The following is a 27,984-nucleotide window of genomic DNA, read 5'->3' on the forward strand; positions in this document are numbered from 1 at the left end:
GAACATTTTCTCAAAGCAGTCAGCAGATTTAGGTGCAGCATGCGAGGTCAGTTATGATATTTCGTTGATGATAGAGAAATTTGGCCGACCGTTCACTGATGGTGATTTTGTCCAGCAATGTATGATTACTGCATCATAAAAGTTGTGTCTGGAAGCAGTTCGCAAGCTAGAGAAGGTGGCTTTGAATCGTACAACAGTTCAATGAAGAATTTCACACCTCTCAGCAGACGTGACAAGACAGCTTACAAATAAAGCAGCCAACTTTGTCGTCTACTTCTCTTTGGCAGCAGACAAGTCAACTTTTCCCCAGGTAACCTTTACTGCACGAGATACAAGGCTTTAGTGTCTTTAATTCAAAATTTTATTAAACTACTTTTTATATTATACTAATTAGTACAGCATAAAATCTTAGCTAATAACCCATATTTTAATAGTATACAAGTTTTTAAGTTTATGAGGCACAATTTTTTAAAATCTTGAATTTCCTGAAGTGTGATTCACACAAAACATTTTCTCTAGGTATCTTATCTCTATTTTATCCACCCCCCCCCCAAGAAACTGCAAAATTAACTCATCATAAAATCATCATTACTTAAACTATAATTTTTATAGCCTTCAATTTTGTTTGCTTAGAGAGCTATCAACTAGAACCTCATAACCACATCCTCTCTTCCAGATTTGTTAATAGTTTTCTCTTACATTTAATAATATATTTCGTATAACCAAGGTTTTCATCTATCAAATGATGTATTGCATAACATTGTTTTCTAAACACAGAATAGACAATTTCATTTCCAATTTAACTTTGGTTTCCACAGGAATCACAATGACAAGCTTAGATGCATCTGTCATTAATGGCTTTTGTCACATAATTAGAAAGCCAGAAAAATTGTGATTGTAAGAGGAAATTGACTGCTTTTTGCATGTTATTAGTCTATATTCTTTGGTGGATTACTTACTTAAGTAAAAATTACTCATTTCATGACTACTATTAGTTTAAAAAAATAGGGATAAGTCATCATTAATTAAAAACAAAAAGAAAGAATTATTCAGATAAGTGCTTTATTTCTTGTTTATTTTATAATAATAAAGAATAAACTAAAATGTGAAAATAAACATCTCTTTTGGTTAGTTAAGATTATATTAGGTAAAATGAACAACAATGACAAAAAAATAAAAATGTTTCAAGAGGCATGCACATGACAAGCTCTGAGCAGCTTGTAGGTAATATACTTTACTAGCATAAGGCGAGCTGCACATTCCCCAAGTGATTTACAAGTCAAAAGGCATGAATAGTAGTTTTAGACATAATGGAAAGGGCAATACAATACAAATAGATGGCACTGTTGTGTGTTTAAAGCTGCTTAAGATAAACTAAAGTAGTTTCATGCTACATCTGAGGTTATTCTGCAAAGAAAAGGAGGGTAATTTAGGTTTGTTTGGGAGGGGGTGAATCACAAGGCCATTCAAATTGACCAACCTTGTTTTAAGTTAGGATAGAAAAAAAATGACAGTTAAAACAAAGTTTCACTGAAAAAAAAACACATTTGAAATGTATTTAGAAGATTTTACAGATTATACAAATGAAATGTTGGAATTTTGAGATGAAGGAAAGTATTTTCATTCCTAAGATAAAATTTGCACATGGACTATTCAAAATAATTACTCAATTTATTAATGGAAAAATCTTTATTTTAGTTTATTAAAATACTTCACTTAAAATCATGATTATTTGTATGTGAAAGACTTGTAACATTAACTAAAAAACTACCAGATTTTGTGAAGATTAAATCTATAAAGACTTTAAAATTAAAGAACTACAAAGAAATCATGTGGTTGGTCCAACTGGCCAACCTCATGTGAAGAGAACTAATATATATTTGGTATTTTAAGATATAACTGCAACAAAATATGAGATTGGAATATCTGTTCAGAATGACATCAGCTGCACCTCCTAACAAAAAAAAGCAGTTTACAGCAAATACCAATTTGTTGTAAAAAACAAAAGATAGTGTATTATAAAAACAAAAAGTGGTCCATACTTGTTTGTTTTGATCTAAGGGGTTCTACTTCTTCAAGAGAGCCAAGATCTACACCTGTTGCTGTAATACCATGAGGATTTAAATTAGCAAGTCTTCTGGGAGTGTGTACAGTAGTCATTTCCTGAATTCCACCTAGAAAGAAAAAAATATTCTTCTAAGAAACCTAATAGTCACTACTGAGGTACTGAAGAGAAATTACTCCAAGTTTATTTTTAAAAAATGTAAAGAAGGCAACATTTTTATGAGCACAGGCAATTAATACCCATGATTAAATTTATTATTGTAATATCCATTTCACACTAGAATATTCAGAAAAACAAAAATCAAACCATTATTTAACAAGTAAAAGGTAATGTGTCTCCTAAACCAAAATTAGCTAAATTTGAAAAAGACCATACTTTGAAGTTGACCTTTTTATTTTATTAAAAGGCTAAGTATTAAAGATATTGTACACAAGTATTTTGTTGTACTAACTGAAACTTAAAATTAGCAAACCAACTCAAGCAACAACCTGACCCTTTCCTATACTTAACAAGTATACTTTATATACTAACATACAAGGTCTTGCTCCTTAGTACATGTGTAAACATAACCAACAGTGATGACCAGGACTAGAATGGCAAAAAACTATGCTCATTAGAACAACCATTCCATCTTGTCCACCAATCTGCCAAGGTTCCTTCTCTTCAGGGACTGTAAATGTTAGCGTTTCTACTGAGCAAGAATCTTTACAGTCTCGGCATGAACAAGCATAACCACCCAAATATGCAGCTTCAGAACATCTGAAATATTCCCAGAATATAAGTACAGACACAAAGACCAGAAAACTTCAAAAGTTAAAATAGTTGGATTACTTTGAAAATAAAAGCATCTACATTTTGTGTATCATATTTGTTTCAAAGGCTAGTTCATTTCTATCATTATAAAGCTTTACCAAAACAGGAAATACTTTTTGTACTTGCATATTAAATATGTCTTTATACTGATCTGTTTTGTTTAATTACACGAAAATGTATAATCTATTATACACAAACACATTAAAAGACAGAACATTAATGATTACTGTACAAAAAAACAACAAAGGAAGAGAATATTTACATATATTTATAGAAATGCACTTAAATGCAAACTAACATACTAATGGACACTGTGTGTGTGTGGGGGACAGTTAAGTAAAATAAAATAAAAATATCAAAAGGAAGAACAGCATTAAAAACAGCAGATGTATAAAGACAACCTAAACCAAACACTTAATTATGAGGAACTACTATTTAGCTTGTCAAAAATGACCGGACAAGTATTACCACCCCCACCCCATAGTATACCATAATTCAACTTCAGCTTTCACAGCTAACTGAAATAAATACATCTTGACTAAGAGGCAGAAAAGTGCAGTTGAGGTAGTCAAAAATCATTCATGAAATTAATTTGCGACATATTCATAGAAACCTTATTTGTAAAAATCAGCTAGGTGAGAAACTTGGTTTATAGAAAAGCCAAAGTATTTTGGTAACACTACATTCCAACAATGGTTTTATGTCATTTTGCTTACCAACAAATGTAGAACCTAATATTGTTGTTAGTCAATATACTAAAAGTAAAATGAAATGTATAGACAACAAAACTGGAAAAATATTTGTTGATTTCTTAATTTAGCCTTCATTGATTCAAGATATTTGTTTTTTTTAATTAAAAACATTGGTGCTACAAAAAGAAAATAAGTTAGAAATGATTTAACTTTAAAAGCCACTAGTACAGCGGAAAGTCTAGGGACTTACAGCGGTGGGCTCAGCAGATAGCTTGATGTGGCTTTGCTACAAGAAAAACACAAACACACACATTAACTTTAAAAATTGAATCAATATTTTTACTCTCATTATAAAATTTATGTACTTCACTCTAGGCTAGCTAAGTGATCCCACACCAATGTCTCTACTTTAGGTTTATAAATCAACACTTATGAGGTTTCATGGCCCCATAGCCCCCCCCTTCTCTTGTACCCCTGTCACAAAAATCATAATGGTCAGACATTAATCAAGCTATTCTATCTGGATAAATGCATCCTGGCTTTTATGACTCCTCCAATTTTGAAAAATCAAGCATGATACGACACACATTGGCTTTTGTATCAGTTATATATCCTAAGTAGGTCAAAAACGAATTTAACCTTTTTCTATTTTGTAAAACCTGTTGGTTAATTACTCCCAGCCTATTAAGGTAATCTCAAATAATATTATTAGACTGACACTTTAGACAATGTAGAATATTCTAAGGGAATTCAAGGACAAAGTATGAAAGTTATGGGATTGGTTCTTAAACAACCATGCTTTTCTCATGGTGAATGAGATGCAAGATGTTCAATGGAGAGATCACCTCAAAATCTTTATTAGTTGGAAGATGAAAAGCAAACTAAAAAATAAAAACAAAAAGTAAAGACACTGTTTATGAAAAAGCTATAGTATAATTTTAAAATGTTAAAATATAGTTTATGTTCAGGTTATTACACTGAAATATATAATTGCTGTTAAACTTGCATTGCTTTAATTAAGTTTAAACATTCCTTGTTAGATGACGGGCATTTCAGCTTGTGTACAGATATTACGAACATTAATACTCATGTTGTTTAAATAGAAGAAAGCTGTTAAAAACAAACAAACAAAATGTAAATAGATAGCAAAGAAAAGGAATAAGTTAACTATTCACATAAATATATGGTAGAAATGTAAAGTATGAAACAACCATAAAAATTATGTAATGAAGAAAGTGTTTATTTGTTGTCAAGCACAATCACAGTTATCAAAATCTAATTTTCAGTGTTATAAGCCCTTGGAATAAAGTGAAACTGAATTCCTCTCATGTTAACCCTAGAATTACAAATAATTCTACATGATCCAAGTGGCTTTGTTTGTTTTGAATTTCACGTGAAGCACCTCGAGGGATATCTGCACTAGCCATGCCTATTTCGCAGTGTAAGACTAGAGAAAAGGCAGCTAGTCATCACCACTCACTGCCAACTCTTGGGCTACTCTTTTACCAATGAATTGTGGGATTGCTCATCCCATTATAACACTCCCACAGCTGAAAGGGCGAGCATGTTTGGTGTGGAGATTCAAACCCATGACCCTCAGATTACGAGCCGAGTGCCTTAACCACCTGGCCGAACTGGGCTGGATAAATGGCTTTATAAAGAGCATAGTGCATAAGGGGTAATGAGGTGCCTTTTTAAGGTGTATTTTTTGGGGGTGGGGGGAATAAAATGTTATATGTAATTTGAACTTTATATGTAAATAAAACAAAAAGAGAAAGATATGGTCAGATCACTGCCTACCTTTCCATTTTGTTGGCAAAATTCAGCCATCCATCCTATTTATAAAAACATATTTTCCTAACTTTTTGAAACACCACACTGCTCGCTAATCTAGCACTTTACTGATTACTTGGTTCCTATTACGTTGCAAGTCATGTACACACACATGTGCACAGATACTATCAACACATTAATTAATCTCACTAATTGCTGCTGGGATCTCCTACTTTACACACAAAATTAGGGTGTTTCCCAAGTGTTTTTGGTCAGTTCTTTACATTGAATAATTTTAAAAAAAAGTGAAATATGATGCAATATGTAAACCTCATCTGTAGTGAAATGGTATAAAACAAGTCAGTAATTTCAAAATTAAATGTGTTTAATATTCATCATTTTTCATTTTCCATTAACTTCTTAGACTAAGATGTGACTACAGTACAACATTTTTTACTTATTTTTGAGCTGAACTTAAAATAAGCCAACTACAACACAGTAGCTCTTACTTTAATGTAGGCTCACTCATAGGTTTGAATGTTTGGCCATCCAGGTTAATAGTAGACTCCTCTGTTATGTTAAACAGAATCTGAAATGGAGAGAATCCTCCAGCTGAAGGAGTTGTCCCCATGAAGTCTAACCATCGCTGAGCAGTGCACTCTGATCCCCAAATGCCACACATCAACTCTAACAATGGGGATCCTGGGGTGAGGCCTTGAACATTTTTACATGATGTAAAAAGCCCTTCAGCAAACCTATTAGTCATAAGATATTTTATTACTCACAACTGATTTATGTATAAACTGTGCTTTCATTTAATCTTCTGAGGTTACTTTTCCTTGAAACAGCTATTAACAAAATAATAATGTTAAACTATGCTTGAATATAACAGTTTCAGAGGTTAAATCATCTCACACTACTGCTGCTCCAGGGCTACATGTGCATCACTCAAAATACAATACCAAGTCTTGAACAAATGTTCAAATTAACACCTTTGGTAAGAACTTTTAAAAGTGCTTTACGTTTATGCGCCCTTGCATATTTCTCAACAAATAAAAGAAATATTGTCAGAATTCATAAATAATTAAAAATATAACTTGTATGACTAAAAATCACTTAAACTTTTAAAATATATTTTTATACTTTTTTTTAATAAGTTTTAGCAATATTCCACCATTCTCTAGACTATAAAGAGTAACCGCACATTGTACAAAAAAAACAAAGGTGACCTTATGTAAAGGTAAATTTAAAACATGAGGTTATATTTGAGGCATACATATACCATTTTTTTCTTTTTTTTTTTTACTTTCCTATAGAATATATCTTTAAATTTTGTGAATCTTTCCAACTTCCAATTTGGAACATCATAAGTCATGTGCTAAATTTAGTCCTTAGTATTATTTTCTGCAGTAGATTGAATCAGGTGTTCAATTCCACATTTAGTACAGTTTACATTTATCTTACACTCATTAAGTATGGTTAACTCTTCTTTATTTGCTCTCATTTAAATATAGTCTGAGTTCTTCATTTATTTGACATTTTGAACTTAACATTTTGCAATAATCCTTTCAGGTTTTTATATTAAAGTTTCTTCAATAACAATACTATTTATTTGAACTTTGCACTATGTCTTGTTTCTTATTCCACCTACGAGTTACTACACATGTTCCACATACTAGATACTTGAATCTCTTATAGAGGTTTATACATAGATTACCAATGAATTATTACACTTTTTTTTAAATATATACTTTATCACATTTCATAATACCTCTTGGACATGAAGTATTGAAGACCAGTTACTTGTTCTTCATTTGCATCATTTTTCAAAGAACTTATCACATTCAGAAAAATATTCTGTTGTGGTGAGCAGGTTGACTGACAAAAGGTCTTTTGAAAATTCTGCATGCATGATAGGCATCTACCAAATCCAAGGGTCTCCGGGGTTCTCATGTTCAAAATGAGGTTTTCGATCTGATTCTTGTTACAACAAACAAATGGTTCATCTTCTCCATCTGTCAAGAAAATGTATTAAGAGTATTAACCCTTTCTGTGCCAAACCTAGATGAAATAAATAATTTTATGTACAAAATTCCAGCTTTATTAGGTCTACTGAATGCAGTTTTGGATTTTTACAAATTTGGCCTGCTTTGTTAACAATGTATTGTAACCACATCAACATTGCACTGAAAATAATCAGATACTGGTGAAAAACTTCCACATTAACTTCTTTTAAATTTTTTACACTAAACACATGCACTTTTTCTTTTTTTCAAATTTATCCTCCTTGTTTACAAAAGTTTGACTGTATCTATACAATACAAATGTTGAAAAAAAAAAAAGATAAATTTTAGCCTAGCAGAAGTCCAATCTGTTTTGGTCATCTCTTTGTTAATATATGTCTACACTTTAACACAGCAAAGAACACTGTTCTTCAAGGGAAAACTAACTAGTTAAAGACAGTTTCAATTGGTGAGGAAGTCAATTAAATTAGTTTATAGTCATTTGGCAGCTAAGCAGAAAAAGTTTAACCTCTGCAATAAAGGCAAAATCAGTTATATATAAATAAATCAAAGATATACATGTTATACAAGTTCCATGTGTTAATTAAAATGTTTCTTCAATACTCTGGATCATTTCTGGCATGCATTTATATTCCAAATAAATTTCAAAATATTAACTTTGCAAAACATTTTTTTAAATAACAAGAAATGGTATAAAAAGTCAACCACAAAAATGCTCAAAAATTTATATTATCAGATCATACAAAATGGCGATTTCTCAATAGAGAAGCAAACAGCCCTACCTGATGCTTTCAAATTCGACTTGACTCCAAAGAAACTAAATTTTTCTTTTTGTCCAGCTTTTAATACAAAACAGTTTTGATAATGTACTAATTTATGATGGGAATTTAAAAAAAAAAGCTTTTTTTTTTTAATATTATGAAGATAGTTTCAAAATTCGTCACCTGGAACTAATTCAGGACAAATTTTCTTTAAAGCAGCAACTGTCTCATTGTCAGTCAGTGGCTTAGACGGCCCATTATAAAGACATGGAAGATCTTGTCCAAATTCATTTTGTCCACATGTTCCATACCAAATGCAGTGTCCCTCTTCTGCACACACCTAGCAAAATAAAAAAAAAGGTACAAATGTGTTTTTTTCTAATCAAAATAATATCAATATAGAAAATTTCAAATGATACGTTACTTGAGAGATACATGATGGGTAATAACCAATTTTGAACATTAAAATGACCTATAACTTCCACTTATTTTTAAATTACCTTACATTATAAGACTCATTACATTAACTATAATGATATTGTGTGTGTGTGTGTGTGTGCGTGTGCGTGTGCGTGCGTGCGTGCGTGCGTGTGTGTGTGTGTGTGTGAACAAACAATTAAGAACATATTACAAGTAGCTACATTAATTCAATGGCAAATTTTCACACTCACACATTTTATATGTTTCAAAGTGCACGAGCACTTATGTTTATGTTGTACATAAACTCGGAGGAAGCTTATACTACACAACAGCCACCATAACACTGATATGAAAAGCATTTTTTTCAGTTACACATACTTCCTGCTTTGATTCATGACCTTATAATTTTTGCAGCCAGTGACTGTTAATTAAATAATAACCTGAAACACTGTAGAAAGGCATTAAGAGCTAGGTTTTGAAATTAGGCAACAAAAAATACCTCTACCAGCACTACCTCTTATTAGAAAGTCACCCTGACCATTGCTCAATGTATATCAGGTTTTAAGTACGTACATAGCAAGTTTTTAAAACTTGTTTTTAATAAGTTATGTTATAAATAAATTTTGTGAAAGTTTGGATTTTTGTGTTACTTAGTATAGCATCCATCTCCACATTTTTTGTATATTCATAACTTGGAAAAAAAGATGAGTACCTCAGCTTGTTAACTTATAATTAATCACAAGACTTTATACCATGCTCTTATAAGCAGCCTAATGCACTGATATTTCATGAAAAGAGAAACTCAATGTATAAGCTGATATCGACAGATTAATTTGTCTCATTAGTTACACATAAATACTTCCAAAAAAAATATCAATGCCATCTTCTTGCCTTCTTGTGATAATACTGCTCTGTACAGGTAACTAATTCAACTAAAATAGCCTCAACTAGCTCAATAACATCACAGACTAATCCTGTGAAATGCTTATTGACACAAACACGAGTTACACAAAACAATTCATGAACACTAGAAAAATGACTTTCACACCCAGAGTAACAAATCCAATCAAGTACCAACATACTAACGTGTAGAAATGGTAATAATAAAAGGGAAACTAATTAACCTTTTTTTAAAACTACTTTGGCAGTAAAGTATTTATATATCACAGCTCAGCAGACAATGTCACATTTTGATAAAAAATTAACAATTATGTCACAAACCAAATCAACAATAAACACCTCATACATAAAGATCATGGACTGTAATTTCAGCTTAAACAAGATTACTGTACAAAATGCAAGTAGGAAATTACACAAGTTGCATTGTATGATGTAGTACGTGTTTGACAATAATAATACATGTAATAATTATGTACCAATGGACATCTTCACCTGGAGGAAGATATAACAAAACACTGTACAGTTGCTTACTTTCTGGATATATAAGAAACATATTATAATATTTGACATAACAAGACTCAGATTTAAACTATCAGGAATCTATTCCTTAGGTACTAGGTCCACTTCCTTTCCAGCTTCCTGGATGACAGGAAACTTGAAATGTATGTTGAAAGCACCTACACTGAATACTTTGTATAATTATCAGATGTTTCACAGGAGAGAGAGTAATTAGCTCCATCAACTTCATTATTTATGCTTGTACCATGCTTTTGCTTGCCAACAACCAGTGCACTGTATCACAACTTACAGGTGATTTGGGTCTCTGAAAAAGCCTATTAAGTCAAATCAAAGAATTGTGAAACAAAAAGCAAACAACAATAAAAAACATGCCTAAATAATTTGTTTTACAGTGGACTAAAGGTCCCCAGATGAGGAGGAGTTACACAGCAAGAATAATGGATTGCAGTGATCCTGAGAGAAAGCCATCAGTGTGGAGCAACTCTAGATCACCTTACATTGGTACAAAAGATGACAAGATCAGGGCAACTGTTGTGGGCAAAAAACAAACAGAAGAGAGATGGAAAAAAAGGCTAATCTCATTTCCAAGTTGCCCATATATAGAGCAAATTTCCTGGCTTTCCAAGATTGCAATAGAAGCTGTTAAAAGTTTATCAAAGTGTTGTCTGTGATAATGTAGTTTGAACTGGAAGTAAAATAAGTTTCTCTACAAAAAACAAAAATAATGTCATTTTATAGAAACAACTTTTGCTTTCTATTGTCTATAAATAATATGGCTTTAAATGTTAGAGAAAACTTCTTGCAAGTTCTGAAAGACAGGATGTGACAGGGAACATGGCAAGAGGAGTCTAATTTTCATTTCATTGTTTTGCAATTAAATAAGATTGAAGGCTATGTGAATTATGCCTTGCCTGAGCAATGACAACACTATAATATGCAATGTACATCAAATTTTGTACTTCTTAAAGGGGGTGGTAAAACATTAGGCAAGAAAGACACAGAAAAGATATGTCACAGTTCTTATATTATGGGAACTTGAGAATTTTTCAAAATATTTTCCTATAAAATAAAAAAATTAAATAATAAAAAAGTGTGGTATTATTTAAGGAAATATTCAAGGAAAAAAAATTATTATTTTGTGTCATATTTTAAACCAAGCAGGTTATCCTACATATATTTAGGAAGTTAATTTTTTTTTATTTTATTAATAAATGATTAAATGATCAAAATTGTATACAAGACAAACAAGTTATTACTCTACTAGAGAGAGCCTATTCTCTCTCTTGTCATGTAAATATTTTTTCAATCACTACTTTAAGTTTGGGTATACTTTTCTGTAAAAAAGTATACCAAAGTGTTCCATGACTAACCAGAATCACCAGCCAACATGCAATGAGACTTCGTAGCTTGTTGACAATGAAATGCCAGAATTCCAAGCTGAGAAAAATAAATGCTGATTTCAGATAAGAGGTAATTTTGAAGAAGGAGTATGACGACATGCGCCAACTAATATTTTTATACTACTGTAAGCTGAAACTGGACATGCTCAAAGTTGGTTATCAGTAACGGAAATCTAAACCAAAAACAGCTTTGCTGTAAATAAAAAGAATTTTTTTTTTCCCCTACAGAACAAGTTAAGAACATGTTGATCCCAAACAAAAATCAGTTTTTGACTCCTATAACTGCCTAAAATAAAATTTAGTAAGAAACATAACAAATCTAAAATCAAAATTATACCATAATCATAAAACAATAAACTGATAAATTAAACAAAAACAGTTGGTTTTCTAACATCAAAACCTGGGTTTCCTGTGCTGTGACATCATCATCCATTTCTTATACCATTTTTGGCAAATACTTATACCTTAGTGTCGTATAACAAAATGTGAACTTAGATAAATGATACATATAAACATTCTACATTTACATATAGTAATAGTAACAATCACTAAACCATTTAATGTGTAAGAGAAAATGTAATGATGAGTTGTTTTAAACTGTCATACTTGTCTACAACAGCATATTTTTCTACAGCACAATCTAGAGCAGAGATTCCTTAGCACTGGTCTGAGAATATGTTTTAACAGTCTGCAGAGACAACTAGTCATAAAAATAAAAACACTGAAAGAAAATCTTATAAAAGATTTGATTTTAGTGAAACTTGTAAGCTGTATACTATGTAATAGCAGCAAGTGAAAATAAAGAAAAAGTGAGTTTCATATTAAAATTCTTACAAAAGAGTTGTTCCAAGTGACAACAATGCCACTATTTTATTTTATAATTTCAAATTATTTTCAATTGGTTTTAGGTTGTTCAGCTTAATCAATTAGTTTTATAACTCCCAAAAATAATCAAATAACCAAAACATCATTTGTTGCTATTTATTCATTATTCCAGCTATGAAACTCACATCAAATAATTATTTAATGAGCCCAACAATTAATCAATTATGATATTTTGATAATTGCTCAGCTGTAATCAACACATTGACACCAGATTAATATTTAACCAGGAAGTTTATTTAAATGTTTTGTTTAAAATCTATTAATGTACAAAAAGAAGTTTACAGCACAATTAAAAATGCATCTACTTTTTAGATAGGATAGTCTGACCACTACCTCAGGTACAAGTGGACAATTAACTCGCTTAATCAAGCTCAAAATTAGGGACAATAGCAAATAGTCTTAACCATAACCCAAGCTTGTTCAACATCAGATACATTCAAATTGAATTAATGTTTGAATTTCAGTAGTGTAGCTTTAACTTAATATATTGCTTACTTATTACCTACTACATATGTTACCAGTAATACATAAACTATGTGCACAACAAGGAGGGCTTGGGTGTGCTCAAACCCTTCCTTTAGCCATAAACCTTTCACATTACTGTGAATATATATACATATTCACACACACACACACACACACACACACACACACTAAAAAAAATTACATTTTGTTAGCCAAATACCTTTAATCTGAGTCACTTTAAAACTACAAAAATAAATTTTCTTTAATATTATTTACTTAGTAATTGTTATAACATACATGAAAGATATTCACAATCTTTCATGTATGAGTACTCTATTGGGCATACAAAACCAGCTTACCATTTAAATACATAAGTACCGACTTCCATTTTACAGATAGCTATACCCCAGGTTTAATTATTTTGGATTTCTTTCCAGTAAATGCTATGCATTTTTTTTTTTTTTTTTTTATAATAATGGTCTGATTATTTAAAAAGTAGGAAAATCCTGCCATTTTACTTGTTGAAAATACAAAGACTCTCTTACAATAGTTATTATAAAACATATATATCCTCATTATTTATTAAAACTTGTTCTAGGGCTCACATATATTATTCTTCACATATATAAGCATTTCTTGCACATCTATTCATGTAAACTACAAGATAAACATTATAATTAATAAACTGTGGTAAATCAGTTTTTAAAAAACAAGGAGAAAAAGTGATCCTACATTATATAATTTCTAAAACTAAGAATTGTAATTTATAACTTGCATATCATTAAGTACACTAGTACTTTATAGCAAGGGATCATGGTGAAACAAAATGGCAGACAAAAATAATCCATTTTAAACCACATTTCAAATGCCTGCTTGTTAACAATATTTATTTAAAAATACTGACTGAGGAAGACCCAAGTTTGTTGTACGTATAAAACCACCGAAATCATTGTATATATGCATTTATGGAGTGAATAAAAATTTTACTATTTCAACTTTCTATCTAAGTAAGTGATTTTCAGACAAGCATGCATGAAAAAAAAAAATGATTCCTGCTACTATAACTATCACAGAATTATCTCATCTGGGGTCCCAATGATTAATTTCTTGTAACAAAAAAGGACACTAATAATACTAACATGTAATAATGGATGATGCACTACTTATGAGCACATGATCAGACATGAGTGAACATTGGTAAAGATATCCTAAAGAGTAATAACATTGAATTAGGTATATACAACACTCCAAACTTGATATTACCAGCAAACAAAAGCACAGCGAATAAAAACAAAACAATTTAAAAATAAAAACTGATAAAGACAAACAGGGCTCAGTATTTCAGTAACCTAGCTATCTATAGTAATAAGGAAAGTTTTAACACTACAAAAAAGTCTTGAAACAAGGAAATAAAAACTATAAAAACTGAGTTATTTGATTTTTTTTTTATTTTTACTTTAGCAGATCACTAATTAGTTGAGCCAAAGTAGGGAAAAAGTATTTTAAATCTTAAGCAATTCAGGTTTGACTTTCTTGTTTGAAGATTTTTCTTTAAAGCATTAAAACTTTATTACTATAGCTAGCTAGGTTACATACATGTTAGACATTAACTGTTTTTTTAAAATTAACATTTTTTTTTGTTATACTTGTTTTCTTATGAAACATTAATATAGGTCTTTCTTTCAGTGGACTAAAAGCAAGTCCCTCCTCCTTAAAAACAACTCTGGTTACTTAAATAACTTAGAATAGGATTTCTTTCATTAAAAAAAGTTACAGCAAGTTAATATTCACTAATATTTATTTCTTAGTATAACAAAGTAAATATCAAACCATAATTTAAAAGAAAGTTTCATTAAAAATATAAATGCTTTTCAGTTCTAACATTAATTTTAAACCAAAATAGTGAAATGCTCTCTTATTTAGGTACACTCTAAAACTCAGAAAACTAAAATTTGAAACTGAAGTCATTTTTCCCAGTTCAAAAGTGAAGTTCTTTATTCATCCATTATAATATGCCCATACACATTACTTCACATTTCATTGGATAAATTGCACCGATAGTCTGGCTATGCTACCTCATGCACAGCATCATTTAAAAGCTTTTCAAATTAAAGCAAATTGCAGAGTGGCACAAGTAGGCATTAAAAGCCTATGCAATAAAAACCAGCCACCCTTCCTTATTAATGCATTCAGTTTTACTGCACATCAGTTCACATTTCAAAGGTTAAAGCACATTAGAGATATTATGTAGCCCCTGAAACACAAGTTAATATACATTCAAATTAAAATAAGTAATGAATAACAATAGTGATGATTTTCATGTGATACTCTTTGAACACTGACTTGTTTCATACTAAAATCTATATTAAAGAGAAAATCTCAGACTGTAAAACATTGTTCATATCACACTTCAGATGAAAAAAAATCAGAAAATCTGTGTAGCTTAACCTTTAAAATATAAGCTTATATTTTGTTTGTATTAATAAAGAGGGTTGGACTTCATAGCATAGCCTATAACCACCAACTTGTGCCAAACTTCAATCTGGCTTTAAAATTGGACCCTACGCAAGGTGACACAGCCAGGATATCAGTAATGTGACTTCTTTCACAATGTGAGGTAATGTATACATGCACATTACAATGCCCAAATAAGAAACCTCAGTTTTGAATCAGGAAAAATAACTAATTTCAGCCTCAAATTCAGAAATATAACAAATTTCAACCTGTTAAAATTTAGTCAGTTTAAAAGACATGGAAATAATGATAGAAAACTAGGAATGAGTTCATTATGAAGAGAATCCTCTCATTGTGCTATATATATATATATATATATGTATATATGAAAACTAAATATTCATGTTAAATCACGTGTAACTTATGAGAGTCAGGTGGACACTGCCTTTGTTACACACAAATTCTGCAGCTCAAGTGGTTCGAGTCTTGCATAGCGTGAATTTACATTAATTATAATTTTACATAAAAAAACTAACAACCCACCTCTATAAATATACTCTTTGAACACAAAAGCATGAAGTTTTGCTCATAACTAACATGACAAGTTACAACAAAAATGTTTCAGAAACTTTTATATATGTTACAATCCATACAGAGACTAACTGATAAGTAAATAACAAATGACTTCATTACAAGAAATAATGTTAATAAAATCATGCAGAATACAGAAATACACTTCTACATTTACATACAAGGCCAATGTAAATGTGAAAAATCAGGAATACTGGGCAATGTTTTGTGTGGCTGTAATTTAAGTAGATGTGGGAATTCAAATTAGTATCATACAAGATACATACATACATTGTTTTATATATATATATATAAAACAGTCTTTTTGGGATATAGGCCTATATTAGTGGTCTTATAATTCTGTAATGATGACCATTATTTCCAAGTACACAAATTCAACTCTGTGCTAAACAGGCCATGTTGACTTTTCTTTTTTTAAAGTGTTACCTCAGTACCTTACACTTTCATCACAAGTTTATGATCAAATTGTCTAGTATAAGTAGTATTGAGCAAAACACTTCAACAGCTTTTGTTCTGTACATTTTTAATATTCACATCCAGAACTCGGTAGTTCTAAATTACAGTTCTTATTGTTCAAAATCATATCACCTATTCTCTTCTCACTGTCTCATTCTTACCCATATATATGTACAAGTTTAATAAGTTTTTTACTCACTAATTATGTTACTTTTATAGATGAACTACTGTCTGTATATTTACAACAGCCAGAGTAATGTAGTTAGCCATGGGTTCAATTTAAGTGAAATTGAAAAGTTCTTTAAAACGTCATGTTCACCTAAAAAATAGTCAAATTGGTTAGGCTATGTCATAAAGCTAAATTACAAATACAACATAGAGATCAACGTGGTTTAACGTTTAGGTTTAACATAAGTTTTATAAACAATCCCATAATACTAGTACCACTTCTACTACTACTAATAGTATTAGCATTTATTCAGAATTAAATCTAAACATAAAAATAGTACTTACCAAAGTGACTGAGAAATAGGTGATGACGAAAGTAAACAAAACCTCAGGGACACGCATCGTGAACTTAAAATACAAAAAAACAATCTTGAAACCGTGAAATTAAATTAATTGTAAAATAACGGTTACAGAATGAACAGTAGTAATTAACATTAATAACAATTTTCCAAACATAAACTTGAAAACCTGCTATCGTCAGCTGGCATAACTAGGTTATTATTACTAGTATTAACAATATTAGCTTCCTTATAAACAAGAAAAATTGGTTCGCAGTGATGGAATAAATTTAAAGTCTGGACTGTGCAATGATAAAATAAAGGATGTAAGGTGTCTACTTTTTCCTTTGCAGACTTGGCTTCAGTTTTAAAAGTCAAGGTTCAAAATAGCCTGCTGGTTCTAGTATTACTAACGGTGTACAACTTAGTAGTATTTACTATTTAATAACTATTGGAATAAAATAGTTTCAAAATACTGTTATTATCGTTCAAAATTTTGGAAAATTCTCATTATACCGGTGTATTTATGTATAATGAAAACATCGTTTGCTTACCGAAATAAAAGAAAACATAACAGTTTATCCCAAATACGACATTTTTACGACTCACACGAACCAACTCTTCTAATCAACTACGACCACAAATTGTGAACAACTGCAATATTATTCACGATGGCTGCGCACACAACCATTGCGCACAAACCTGATCAGGAGACGATCTTATCATGCACTTTTTGTCTTTTTTTGTTTGTTTGTTTGATATAAGTTGTCTAAAATGTCAAATCCCGGTCGCACCAAACATGCTCACCCTTTCAGCCGTGTGGGCGTAATAATGTAACAGTAAATCCCACTATTCGTTGGTAAAAGAGTAACCCAAGAGTTGGCGGTGGTGGTGATGACTAGCTGCCTTCTCTCTAGTCTTACACTGTTAAATTAGGACGAATAGCGCAGTTAGCCCTCGAGTAGCTTTGCGCGAAATTCAAAAACACAAAAAAAAAACTTGTCTAAAATGTTATAAAAACCCGACAAGTTAAATATTTCACTTATTTTGTCGAAACGAACATTGTTGTTCGTCGTTATTAAGTATAAAGCTACACCAAGGGCTGTATATTCTCTGCCCACCACGGGTATCGAAACAGTTATTAGCGTTTTAAGTCTGTAGACATGCTGTTGTGTTAATGGAAGGCTCGAAAAGGACATATGATCAGTCGCGGCGCAAGGATATTTTCGTTGGGGAGAGGGGGGGGCTGAGGTAAACTGTGGAGGGGCTTCCCAAAATGCCATCAATATGAAGTACAGATGGTAAATTATAATAATGTAAATACCAAGGTACATTTCAGAAAGATGTGCTATTTTGAACTCTATTTTCAATGCAGTTTTCATTGGAAACTCATACTCTGATTAATAATTCATTATTACAAATTAGAAATAATCTGTTTATGAAAATATGCGTATATGTAAAAGAGGAAGTGTTTTCCATATTTTATGAATACATGTATGTAACAATATTGGGAGGCTGAGGTGGGCTTGGCTCATTTTAGAAGGGGGGGGCTCAAGCCACCCCAAGCCTCTTAGCGCCGCCACTGCATATGATAACAGTTAATACTAAACACATCTTCATGCTTATTAGGTATTAAAGTTAATTCAAAGTTTTACATTTAACTTACTTATGGATCACAATATAAAGAGCCAAGGGTTACAGAATGTCAAAAAAAAAGTGATATTGACATTGGAATGTTAACAAGCTGTAAGAATGGTATTTTACGAAAGTGGTATGTACTGTTTCGGAAGCTAAATGTCCACGTTTCACTTTTAAAAAAGTGATATGACAACACTAATAATTAAATAAATATTACTGAAAAATTAATGCAAAACAGATAGTTAATGTAACAATATTACATAAGAATATCTATCTTTCTATCTGTGGTGTTTGGGTATATTTTTATACCCAGAAGGGTCAGGTACACCAGACCTCTTCCTCCTTCCATTACATTGTTACATAAGAATAAATTTTATTTATGTATTTGTTTGGAATTTCGCGAAAAATTTGTTTGTTTTTTGAATTTCACGCAAAGTTGCACGAGGGCTATCTGCACTAACCGTCCCCACAGTGTAAAACTAGATGAAAGGCAACTAATCATCATCACCCACTGTCAACTCTTGAGCTACTCTTTTACCAACGAATAGTGGGATTGACCGAACATTATAACGCTCCCCACGGCTGAAAGAGTGAGTATGGTTGGCGTGAAGGGAATTCGAACTCGCGACCCTCGGATTACGAGTCAAGTAACTTTACCACCTTTTAGCAGTGAAAGTGTGAAAATATGATGGTTAATCTCACAACTAGTTGATAAAAAGAATAGCCCAAAAGTTGGCGGTGGGTGGTGATGACTAGCGGCCTTCCCTCTAGCCTTACTCTGTTAAATTAGGGACAGCTAGCGCAGATAGCCCCCATGTAGCTTTGCGCGAAATTCAAAACAAACAAACAAACAAGCAAGAAGTTGAAAAGCCTAGGGCCAATAAAATCCTTAATTCGGCCTAGAATACAATTAACAACATAACTGTTCATATTAACATTAATCCCCCCTCAGTGGCTCAGCGGTATGTCTGCGGAATTACAACGCTAAAATACGGGTTTCGATACCCATGGTGGGCAGAGCACAGATAGCCCATTGTGTAGCTTTGTGCTTAATTCAAAACAACAACGATAAAACAGTAATCAGCGTGGTGTTAAAACCTTTCGAAAAAACGTAGTGATAATTGCATCCTTTTTGAACAAATATATATATATGTAAAAGTTTGTGCAGTTCATTTAGAACTGCGAAAAAAGAAATTTTGTCAAAACGCAAACTAAACTTTTTAGTATTATTTGATTTGGTTAAACGATCATAAATTTCAATAAATAAAACTAAACAGCTCAACATTTTGTTTTGAAATACACGACTTTGGCGTCATAAAAATATTTTCAGAATTTAGACAAAACAGATAATGATTGACAATTAGATTAAACAAGTTTTAATGAATAAGGAAAAATAGAAAAGAACGCCCAACGTGGGGCTCGAACCCACGACCCTGAGATTAAGAGTCTCATGCTCTACCGACTGAGCTAGCCGGGCTTGGATATTTTGGTGTATAAAATATTAATATATAGTATAAAATAAAACTTAATTGTTAATGTTATTTTGCATATAACATTGTTAACAATAAATGTAATCAAGAGATCTATTATACGTTTAGTGCTTTAACTTATTCTTAATTTCTTTTTACTTCGCTAACTTGTCGTGGTTGGTATTCGATTGTGTTGTGCGCCACCTTCGAGAATTTTGTTTGTTTGAAGTTAAGCTCAAAGCTACACAATAATATCTGTGCTCTGCCCACAACTAGTATCGAAACACGGTTTATTGCGTGGTAACTCCGCTGACATACCGCTGTGCCAGTGAAGGGGTGCGTGAACCTTGGAGGATTACGTACGATTTAGACCTCTCTTCTTTACGACTTTGGATGTTTACGTCAAATGCTCTATTGCTATATTAATATTAATATGAATATTAATATAACTCTATCTACTCATTCTTCTTCCCTCTTTTCAGGGCCATGTCTATGAACATTATGCTATAACATATATGTAAAATCGGCTCGTTTGGGTTGAGAAAATATTTTACGTAGAAGAGCGAACAACGTTTCGGCCTTCTTCGGTCATCCTTCTCGACATCACTGATTATTATGCTATAACGTTTCGTGCTAATTTATCACTTTTCTTAATTTGGGCGTTATACACTTGCAAACAGTTCATTAATACATCGCTGCCTTTTAACCGGATCACGTTATGGAACGCATATTCGACACCAAATACCCTTTTTAAACACAAGCTTTTGATTATTTAATCTATTTACATTCTTATTGTTTAGCGTAGGAAGACTTTTTTATTTTATAATGCATAATAAGTGGTGAGGGATCTTGGTACTATCATCACTATGTGTGATATATCGATCTATGAAAGTCAGTAAATCATTCTTTATCAAAATACTTAAAGAACAATCTAGGAGTCTGTCTGGATTGGTTGTATGTTTGCATAAAGGGTGGCCCGTAAGTCCCTGCCCATCCATATATCTTATGTATCCAGTGTATCTGTGTGCTGTCCCTCATTCTCGCTGCATAATACTATGCGACGCCATGTTCTGTGAGATATTTTCTTCAACATGGGCTTACATCGGCCATATTTCTCTGAAAAAAAAAGAAACAAATTTATAATACATGCGAAATTGAATATAACAGTACTTATGTACTTAGTGGCATATGGATGGGTAGGGACTTACGAGCCACTCTGTATTTGTGCATGAATTAATAATTTGCTGTGCTAGATGTTTTATAAAATGTAGTAATTACTGAGTTTTGTATTATTTGTAATTTATTGACATTAAACGGTGCTACATTAGTCCACGCTGTAATAATTCAATTACTGGGCGTATATACTGTTCATAGATTTTAATGATATTTTCTGGTGATGTACCTTTGTTTTTACCCGACAACCTCTTGGCAGAGTTTGCTCATTGTCATACTTTATTTTTAATATGACTAACATGACTTCTCCATATTAATTTCGAATCATATTTTATTCCAATAAATATTGCTGATGAGGCATTATGTAGAAGAGTTATTTATAAGTGTAATTCTGATTTATGTCTAGGCGTTTTTATATGTTTGGAGGACAATACTCCATTGGTTTTTAGGGAAGTTTCTTTTATTTCTGTGTTTTGGGCTGTATTACACTACTTGACTAAAAAATGTTTGTAAATTGGTGGCAGCTATTGAGAGGGTCATGGCACTCTTTCATATCGCCATAATATCTGCGAACTGAGATGTTAAACAAAAAATTGGACCTTTATGTATTTAAAAACGTCTGGTATGGGTAGATAAAGCACTGGTAGAGGAGCAAACAACGTTTCGACCTTCTTCGGTAATCATCCCGTTCACAAAGAAAGAAAGGGGTACTGACCGGTAGCTGACCACATGTTTGAAGGCGATTATGTAATATTAAGGGCATGTTGCTTACATACATGACGTAAAGGATAGGGTTAACTAATATTCCTTGGGAAACACCGACCTCAGGAATAAAATACCCTGAGATAACCAGCGAATAACATCTGTCAGCAATTTCATTCATTTCATACGGTATTATAGTATGTTATGCCATACAGCGTTGAATGCTTTGTCTATATCGAGGAAGCAGGAGACATCGCATTTGTCTTAGTTGAAGTTATCTATTATGGTTTCTTATCAAATGATCGTGGTTTGTCGAAATTCTCTGAAACCGTTTTGTGTTTCTAGCAATTTTCATATTATCTCTAGGACTACTGAATGTTGTTACTAGTTATTCTCTAAAACTTTGCCTGTGCATTTGGCCAATTTGGTTGTATGGTAACTTTTTGGTTTGTTCGCTGTTTTTTCTTCTTTGGAAAATAACATTTGCTTGCTTCAAAGAGGCTGGAATATAATCTGAATTGAGGTATAAATAGGTCAAACTATTTCTGTGTGCCCTTCTTGAGGAGAATAGCAGTACACTATCTTCACCAGTTGCTTTGTTTTTCATATCTTTTTTTATGGCTGTAGCTATTTCTGCTTTAGTAATCATACTTGTAATTTTAGTAGCCAAATATTATCATTAGTTTGTTATAGATTTTGATGGTTAATAGAATTAATGAGAAAAACTGTTGTACAAATATATTTATTTTGCTCAATATACTCATTTATTGTATTAAATACTGAATGTTCATATCGGGTTCATTTTGAATTTTGGACGTTTTTTTAAAATTGTTTTCTAACAGCTTTTGCTTATTGTGTGCTAGTTCCTTTTAATAACTAAATATTGAATAGGTTTCATAGGTGTTACGATTGTTTGTAAAATATATCTAAAATTACTTTGGGTCTTATGTTCATTTAATTTAGAGCATAACGTAAGCCAGTTATCTTGTTTCAGTTGTTTTATTTGGTTACGTAGTTTATTTCTTAGTGTGTTATCCGTGTTTTGATTTGTGGATCTCTATTGTTCATGTATGTTCTTCTCAGGTGTCGTCATTCTTTCGTCATGTTTGTTATTAATGCATGTGGTTGGTTGTCATTTATTGCGAATTGTATGGTGGTTCCCTTTCAGTATGGTCTTATCAGTGACTTAAGTAAGATACTCAGCAATTGTTTAACAGTATTCATTTGTACCAAATGGTCTGTCTGTTTGATTTGTTATTGTATCCAATAATAATTTATCAAGTATATTTGTGTATTCTATCCAATTTGTTTCTTTTTTTTTTTTGTAATGAAATTTTAATTTAGTTATAGATAAGTGACCACTGTCTAAATCAATACCTACATTAAAGTTTTGTTCCACATCTGCATTTCTTTTAGACAGACTTATACAACATTTGTTATATTTGTTTTATGGTATCAGAGAATGTGACAAATATCTTTCTTCCTTTCGAAACAAAAGGTTAAATATACGTAAAAGAAGTTACAATCACAGACGAGAGAATAAATTTCAAAGTAGGGATGATAAAAATGGGGTATTTGGGGGGTATATGTTTTAAAAATGATTTACGAATACGCAGAGATTAGTGCTTTTTTGTGTATTTAAATAAGCATATACACAGATGAAGCTAAGTGCGTTTGATAAGAAACACCAGTCAAAAAATGTACTTTTTATGCAGCATGAAAAATCTTTAAGACAACATTTAACGGTGTAAAAAATATAAATTCAAAATGAACACATATTACATCAATAAAATTAAATTATCTACTTAAACGCATATTTAAAATACTAAAACAAATATATCATATTCATCTTCGGCACTAAAACATTTCTGTTCGGCATATTATTTATGTCCATTAAACTGAACAATTGTATACTATTGCAGTCTACTATTTGCAGTTTGTAGCTTATTAAAAATTGATGAACACTTAATATTTGCAACATTTACAGAAACAACATGCTAAAAGCTTATAGTTTAACTTCAAAGACAGCCTACTCAGTCCACTGCTAATACAGCGATAAGTCTGCGGATATACATTGCGAAAATCAGGGGTTTGATTCCCCTCGGTGGACTCAGCAGATAGCCCGACGTGGCTTTTCTATAAGAAAATACACAGAGCCTACTAAGAGTATTATTGCCTCCCTGTGGCACAACGGTATATTTGCGAACTTACACAGCTACAACTCGGGTTTCGACACCTGCGGTGACGAGAGCACAGAGAGTTCATTGTGTAGCTTGTGCTTAATACTAAACAGTCAGAAGAGTATTTTTTTTGGCCAACTTATCGATCTGTTTAGTGTAGGTTACTCCCAAAATTGACTTGCGCTCTGGTGGCATGCTTATAAAATTTTTGATATGAAAATTAATATCCAGGCTATCAAGTATGTCACGATGAGCATACCCAAAAGGATGGTTGAGTCTTGTTTTAACTCATTGCGCTGTGTAGCCAATTTTTAAGGTGTCTTACAGAAGAAAAGGGTTGTTCTTACATTGTTTCATCACACTGTTGTTGGTTTTTATTATGGGGTGGTTAAAAAAAATCAGCCAATTCAGTCACATTCTTCAGATGTTTCCCCCTTGTTAAGTCACCATTCGTTATTAACCGAAGCTGTAACTTTTGTTATTGGTTGGCTACCGCAGTAGGGCTGCTGTGTTGTATTTAGTAATTCAGATTATGACGTTTGCTGACACAGAATACAGAATAAACTTTCCCTTTAGAACACAATATGTTTGCCCCTCTTGGTCAAAGCAATGTCTTCTGATTTCGTTACTTGTCTTTAGGCACCTGATGTTTGTCTTGAACTCTTTTTTTTCGTTTGAGATACTTTTAAATTATGTTTGGCTACAGCACGTTAAGCCTTGTTAAATCAAGTCAACGAACTCACTTGCCTCGGTACCTCGTTTATTATAGTATAAAGAAACATAGTAGTTTTACGATTTGCGTATTGACAAAAACTAAACTATATTAGCAGTTAGTTTCTATTTTCATCATTTTTAAAATGCATTTCTGAAAAGTACAGAGATTTACATTTAATGTCTCCTGGCATAGTTATCAGAGCGAAGGCCCGGCATGGCCAAGTGGGTTAAGGCGTGCGACTCGTAATCTGAAAGAGCGAGCACGTTTGGTTTGAGCGGGATTGGAACCCTCAACCCTCGGATTACGAGTCGAACGCCTTAACACTCTTGGCCATGCCGGGCCCCTAACAACAGCAAAATTTAAAAAGTGAAAAAAGGAATAAAAATAACATTAACACACAGAAAAGGGCAGTTATATACAGGAAGATTATAATGGCAGACTGAAGATGGACACCAATATAAAATATCTTGAAGCTGAAGTGGCAAATATAAATATCAAACCTGCCATGTTTCTCTCTGCAGTTCCAACTTCAAACATTATTAAACATGCCATATAGAATAAGAGAACCCATCTGGTTGACGTCTATTACTAGCTGCCATAGTACTATATTATTACTTCGTTACATCATGGAATTTAACATCGTCTAATCGATAAATCAACAAATTATGATGTCAAGTTTCCATGGGAAAAATATCAGACAGTTTGTTTGTGTTGGTATTTCGCACAAAGCTACTCGAGGGCTATCTGTGCTAGCCGTCCCTAATTTAGCAGTGTAAGACTAGAGGGAAGGTAGCTAGTCATCACCACCCACCGCCAACTCTTGGGCTACTCTTTTACCAACGAATAGTGGGATTGACCGTCACATTATACACCCCCACGGCTGGGAGGGCGAGCATGTTTAGCGCGACGCGGGCGCGAACCCGCGACCCTCGGATTACGAGTCGCACGCCTTACGCGCTTGGCCATGCTAGGCCTATATCAGACAGAGTTTGAAATTACTTCCAAAGTGTGTAGAGCAGTAAACAACAACCCATTAATCTTGCTGAATAGTTAAAAAATACCAGATTTAATAACATTAATTAATTGCTCTAGTCATCTTGCACCAGAGATCTATAAAAACTACCAGATACAAGTCACTATCTTATTAAACAAATTTCGAACATCATATGAGAAGGGAGTTTTTAAAACAAAATTTTGAATCATAGTAATGAGGAAGGATGATACTTTAGTCACACTTGTTGAAGGTGTAGAAGGGTTTACAAAGTTGTTTTACTTAGCCACTCCAAATAAAAGAATAGGTTAACTGGCATGTTATTAATTTATATATATTATAGTGGATGAGTATAACACTATGTAACACAAATTTTGTTCTTGGAGAATATGTGTTGTTTCTCAATTGCTTATGTTCTAAAAGAACAGAAAATGGTCATTATTCCCTTCAAACTTTGCTTTTGTGATTTGGACAATGAAACTTAGAAATTAACCTATTTTCTATGTAAAAACGGACAAATTTGCACATTTTCATTTACATAAACTCTGTTTGTTTTTGTTTGTTTGTTTTTTGAATTTCGCACAAAGCTATTCGAGGGCTATCTGTGCTAGCCGTCCCTGATTTAGTAGTGTAAGACTAGAGGGAAGGCAGCTAGTCATCACCACCCACCGCCAACTCTTGGGCTACTCTTTTACCAACGAATAGTGGGATTGACCGTAACATTATAACGCCCCCACGGCTGGAAGGGCGAGCATGTTTGGCGCGACGTGGATGCAAACCCACGACCCTCAGATTACGAGTCGCACGCCTTAACACGCTTGGCCATGCCGGGCCTCATAAGCTCTGAATATCACAACATATGAATCAAGATTTACATGTATTTATTCTAAAGTTACACAAAAATGTTTAGAAGTGATTAGTTTTCGAGATTTGCGACTGTAATGTAAATCACTTTCACGTATCAGCTCCCAAATATAGCGTACCATCATGTTTTCGTTATACGCTCCTTGGTAGCGGCGTTCAAAGTCCAGTATATCGTGCTCCTCTAAGTATGCTCCCATGTTCTCCTTAAATTTATCAAGATGAGCGTCAAGGATATGGACTTTCAGGGACATCCTGCAGCCCATTTTGCCGTAGTTCTTCACCAGAGACACAACCAGTTCCACATAATTTTCGGCCTTATGATTGCCCAAGAAGCCCTGAACTACTGCAACAAAGCTGCCCTAAGTTTTTCATTCCTTCCCACTGATCTTCTTGGGGAATTAGGAGCACTCCAGGATCTCCTTTATTCGTGGTCCAACGAAGAGACCAACTTTGAACTTTGCCTCATACAGCTTAGGGAAGAAGTCTCAAAGGTACTTGAAGGCTGCAGACTACTTATCAAGAGCTGTGACAAATTGTTTCATAAGACTCAGTTTTATGTGCAATGGTGGGAACAATACCTTCTAAAGGTCTACTAGTGACTTAGACTTGACGTTGTGCCTCCCCACAGAGAACTCGGCCCGTTGTGGACAGTGCTTCCTGTTGTAGTGCGCTACGGTGTCCCTGCTGTCCCAAAGACAAAGATAACAGGGAAACTTGGTAAAGCCTCCTTGGAGACCCATCAGGAATGTCACCATTATGAAGTCTCCTATAATCTACCAGCCATACTCATCATATTTCATACCTGTATGTATATTACTATGGAAAATTCTAAAAAATTCTAAAAGGTTCTGGAAAATTCTCGTAAGTTCTACAACATTCTAGAAAATTCTTGTAAATTCTACAACATTCTAGAAAGGTCTTGAAAATTATTGTAAGATTGAGAAAATTCTCTATCAGCTACTCGGCACTAAATCTATCCGAAATGTTCTGGAAAATGGGTAAATTTAAAAGCAAAGTTTGAAGAGAAAAACAGGTAATTTCCATTTACTTTAGGCATAAGCAATTGGGAAATAACACCTTCTGCCCAGGAACACGAAAAAGTAAAAATTTTGTTACGTAGCGTAATCGAATTAGGTAAAACAAAATAACTGTACATCTTCAAAAGAAAGCTCTCCAGTTAATGATGAAACGTCATTTAATGAAGCGTGAAATAAAGAACTAAAAAAAGCACCATTCAAGCTTTTTGGCGTCATTGTGTTGAAAAAAACAATTATCTCTAATATCGATCTAGAATAACCATTCCTGACGTTTCAATAAATAGAGTAAGATATTTTAAGTAAGATTTGTAACTATTTCTGTACATTTACTTGCCATAAATTTACCTGAAAATCCAATTGAAACCGTAAGATAGTAATAACAAACTTTTCAGTCCCGGTAGAGTGTAGAAATGATTAGATCAGTACATGTTGCTTGATGTGAAACAGCCTGAATACGTTACTGGACTGAGCCAATAGACAGCACATCTATA

At 32.7% G+C, this 27,984-nt stretch overlaps 1 protein-coding gene and 1 non-coding gene across 4 annotated transcripts; both read right to left on the reverse strand.

The window, feature by feature from the left end:
• On the reverse strand, positions 1 to 27,973 carry LOC143249665 (NPC intracellular cholesterol transporter 1-like). Of its 3 annotated transcripts, none has more exons than XM_076499944.1 (8): positions 27,839 to 27,973; positions 16,732 to 16,794; positions 8,312 to 8,468; positions 7,115 to 7,358; positions 5,853 to 6,098; positions 2,597 to 2,824; positions 2,043 to 2,174; positions 1 to 320 (listed from the first exon to the last, which is right to left on the reverse strand). In XM_076499944.1, the coding sequence occupies exons 2-6, from the start codon at positions 16,786 to 16,788 to the stop codon at positions 2,614 to 2,616; spliced, it is 915 nt and encodes a 304-aa protein (XP_076356059.1). In that variant the 5' UTR covers positions 16,789 to 16,794; positions 27,839 to 27,973; the 3' UTR covers positions 1 to 320; positions 2,043 to 2,174; positions 2,597 to 2,613. The 3 variants fall into 3 exon arrangements, with proteins under 3 accessions (XP_076356059.1, XP_076356058.1, XP_076356056.1); XM_076499943.1 differs by lacking the exon at positions 27,839 to 27,973 and adding an exon at positions 17,532 to 17,664; XM_076499941.1 differs by lacking the exon at positions 27,839 to 27,973 and adding an exon at positions 17,279 to 17,463 and having other exon boundaries at positions 2 to 320.
• TRNAK-CUU (transfer RNA lysine (anticodon CUU)) lies at positions 19,767 to 19,839 on the reverse strand. Its single transcript has one exon. It is a non-coding gene; the product is annotated as a tRNA-Lys (tRNA).
• Positions 27,974 to 27,984: the final 11 nt, after the last annotated feature.

The sequence above is a fragment of the Tachypleus tridentatus genome, chromosome 4, assembly GCF_004210375.1.
Source record: "Tachypleus tridentatus isolate NWPU-2018 chromosome 4, ASM421037v1, whole genome shotgun sequence".
NCBI lineage: Eukaryota > Metazoa > Arthropoda > Merostomata > Xiphosura > Limulidae > Tachypleus > Tachypleus tridentatus.